Source organism: Apteryx rowi, unplaced genomic scaffold (assembly GCF_003343035.1).
Source record: "Apteryx rowi isolate R43461 unplaced genomic scaffold, aptRow1 scaffold_1147, whole genome shotgun sequence".
Taxonomy (NCBI): domain Eukaryota; kingdom Metazoa; phylum Chordata; class Aves; order Apterygiformes; family Apterygidae; genus Apteryx; species Apteryx rowi.
Genome location: NW_020447361.1, coordinates 94,932 through 98,171, shown reverse-complemented (window position 1 = coordinate 98,171; position 3,240 = coordinate 94,932). Strand labels below are relative to the sequence as shown.

General features: G+C 65.2%; 1 protein-coding gene across 1 annotated transcript in view; it reads left to right on the top strand.

Moving 5' to 3' along the window:
- PHF8 (PHD finger protein 8) overlaps positions 1-3,240 on the top strand; it is a 9,050-nt gene that overhangs the window by 1,177 nt on the left and 4,633 nt on the right. Inside the window, exons 2-9 of the mRNA XM_026079427.1 lie at positions 100-185; positions 311-419; positions 829-989; positions 1,294-1,435; positions 1,511-1,697; positions 1,808-1,970; positions 2,386-2,473; positions 2,564-2,714. Coding sequence (XP_025935212.1) covers positions 100-185; positions 311-419; positions 829-989; positions 1,294-1,435; positions 1,511-1,697; positions 1,808-1,970; positions 2,386-2,473; positions 2,564-2,714 — 1,087 coding nt within the window. The remainder of the gene's footprint in view (positions 1-99; positions 186-310; positions 420-828; positions 990-1,293; positions 1,436-1,510; positions 1,698-1,807; positions 1,971-2,385; positions 2,474-2,563; positions 2,715-3,240) is intronic.

The window sequence follows — 3,240 nt, the reverse complement described above, 5'->3', positions numbered from 1 at the left end:
GAGCAGTGTGGGAACTGGGGAGGACAGGGGCAGCATGGGGACCTGGGCGGCCGCCAGGGCCTGACCTGTCGTTCCCCCCCCATCACCCCCCCTCCATAGCTGCGTGGGGGTGGAGGAGGACGCAGCGGCGGAGATCGACCTCTACCACTGCCCCAAGTGCCAGGAGCTGCACGGTCCCTCTGTCAGTGAGTGCCCCCCCCCCATCCCATCGTTCTGGGGGGCTGGTTCCTGGTTCCCTCCCTCATCCTGGGGTGGAGGGAGGCTGGTTCCCGGTCCCCCCCCCAGCCCTGACGTGGCCCCTGCTCTGCAGTGAAGCGGCGCCGCGGCCCCACCAAGCAGCCGGACGCGGAGCCCGGCCGCGTCGTCCGCACCGGGAGCGCCCAGTTCGTGCGGGAGCTGCGGGGCCGGACCTTCCCCAGGTGAGAGGGGGCCGGGGGGACACCGGGCCGTGTAGGCACCATAGAGTCTGGAGCTGGGCCTTATGGTAGCTATACAGAGAGCCATCAGAGCTGAGTGCCAGACGGGCTCTCTCTCTGTGGCTCACGACTTGTGCTGTGTTTTGTACCCGATGTATTTGGTGTTTTGGGAGCTCTGTGGACCTGCAGCCGCTCGTCGCAGCGGCAACAAGCCCCCAAACAGGGTGCAGGTTCCCCAGAATGTTAAAAGCAGCTCCGTTTGGGCCCCCCCAAGTGCTATAGGGGCTATAGGGAGCCGCAGGTCGCGGGGCTGGGCGGCGCGGGGGCGTTGCTGGGGCGGCAGGGCTGCAGCGCCGGGGGCCCGCACGACCCAGCCCAGCCCAGCCCAGCCCAGCCCTGTGGCTGCCCCCAGTGCCGACGAGGTGTTGCTGAAGCCCAGCGGGGCCCAGCTGACGGTGGAGTACCTGGAGGAGAACAGCTTCAGCGTCCCCATCCTGGTGCTGCGCAAGGAGGGGCTGGGCATGACCCTGCCGCCCCCCACCTTCACCGTCCGTGACATTGAGCACTATGTGGGTGAGGAGCCCGCCCAGGGTGCCCTGGAGCCTCTGTGGGGCCAGTGGGGCAGGCTGGGGATGCGTAGCGGCATCTGTGGGGCAGGCTGAGAATGTGCAGGGGCATCTGTGGGGTTTGGGGGGCAAACTAGGGCTGTATAGCGCTGCCTATGTTACACATGGGGCAGGCTTGGGGTGCGTAGGGCTGTCTACGGGACCTGTGGGGCAGGCTGGGGGTGCAGAGGGGTGTCTATGGGGCCTGTGGGGCAGGCAGGGGGCGCGGCGTGGGACGCGTCACCATCTCCTCCATCCCCGCTGCCCACCAGGCCCCGACAAGGAGATCGACGTCATTGACGTGGCGCGCCAGGCCGACTGCCGCATGCGCCTGGGCGACTTCGTCACCTACTTCTGCGGCGCCCGCCGTGACCGTGTCCTCAACGTCATCAGCCTCGAGTTCTCCGACACCCGGTGCGTCTCCGTGTTCCTCCATCTGTCCCCCTGCCATGGGGGCCCCCCGGCCCTGACGACTCCCCTGCCCTGCAGGCTGTCCAACCTGGTGGAGACGCCGCGCATCGTGCGCAAGCTCTCATGGGTGGAGAACCTGTGGCCGGGTGAGTCGGTGTTTGAGCGGCCCAGCGTGCAGAAGTATTGCCTCATGGGCGCCCGCGACAGCTACACCGACTTCCACATTGACTTCGGCGGCACTTCCGTGTGGTACCACGTGCTGCGGGTGCGCCTGGTGCTGGGAGCTACGGGGCGGCCGTGGGCCTCTGCGGGGTCTGGGGGGGGGTGGCTGCCTCCCGCCCTGCCCCACACGGCCCCCCATTCCCCATCCCACAGGGCGAGAAGGTTTTCTACCTGGCTCGGCCCACCCCGGCCAACCTGGCCCTCTTTGAGGCCTGGAGCAGCTCCAGCAACCAGGGCGAGATGTTCTTCGGTGACCAGGTGGACCGATGCTACCGCTGCCTCCTGCGCCAGGGCCAGACCCTCTTCATCCCCACCGGTACGGTCCCCCTGATGTCCCCTGGGGTCTCCCTGACCTCCCCCAGGTCCTTTTGGGTCCATTAACGGCATTTATCAGGGCCAGGCCTTCTTCATCCCCACCAGTACGGTCACCCTGACATTCCCTAGGATCTCCCCAGTCTTCTCCAGATTCCTTATCTACCTTTCTTAGGGCCATGACCCTCTTCGTCCCTGCTATCACGGTGCCACAGTACTCTCCAGGATCTTCCCAACCTCTTTCAGGTCTCCCGCGGTCCTTTATCCACCTTTATCGGGATCGGATCCTTTTTATTCCTACCAGTACGGTCCCCTGATGTTCTCCAGGATCTTCTTGATCTCCTCCAGATCCTCCCGGTCCTTTATCCACCTTCATTGGGGCCAGACCCTCTTCATCCCCTTGCTTTGCCCCCTGCCAGGCTGGATCCACGCGGTGCTGACGCCCGTTGACTGCTTGGCCTTCGGGGGCAACTTCTTGCATAGCCTCAACATCGACATGCAGCTCAAGTGAGTGCTGGGGTGTCGTGGGGCATTGTGGGGTGTCACGGGGTGTCTCAGGCCATCGCAGACCCCCCAACGTGCTCCTGGCCCCTTCAGGGCCTACGAGATCGAGAAGCGCCTCAGCACCGCCGACCTCTTCAAGTTCCCCAATTTCGAGACCATTTGCTGGTACGTGGGCAAGCACCTGCTGGACACATTTCGAGGTGGGTCCTGCCGCCCTGGGGGGCCCTGGGGTCCTCGGGGGAGAGTCCTGGGGTTCTGCCCTACTGCCAGCAATCCTCAGTCCCATCCTGGGGAGTCTCTGGGGTCCAGCCCTGGTCCCAGGCTGATCTTGGGGGGCTCCTGCACTTCCTGGGGGGTCCTTGGGGTCTCTTGGGGGGTATTTAAGTGTCTCAGTCCTGTCTTGCAGGGCTCTAGTCTGGCTCTTGGGGGCTTTGGGGTTCCCAGCTTGGTCTATGGGGGTCCTTGGGCAGCTCAGCCCTGTCCGGAGGGATCCCCGCCTGGCCCTGGGGTGTCCGGGGGGGGGGAGGGTCCTAGCTTGGTCCTTAGGTGTCCTAGGGGTCCCAACCTGGTCTGGGGGGGTCCTGGCCTAGTCTTTGAGGATCTAGGGGGATCTTAGTCTACTCCAGGGAGGACCTAACTGGCCCCAGAAGGTCTTTGGGTGTCTCAGCCCTGTTTTGGGCGGTCCCAACCTGGCATTTAGATGTCTGGGGGGGTCCCAGCCTGGTGCTTGAGGGTCCTAGGTGGGTCTCAGCCTGGTCCTGGGAGTTCCA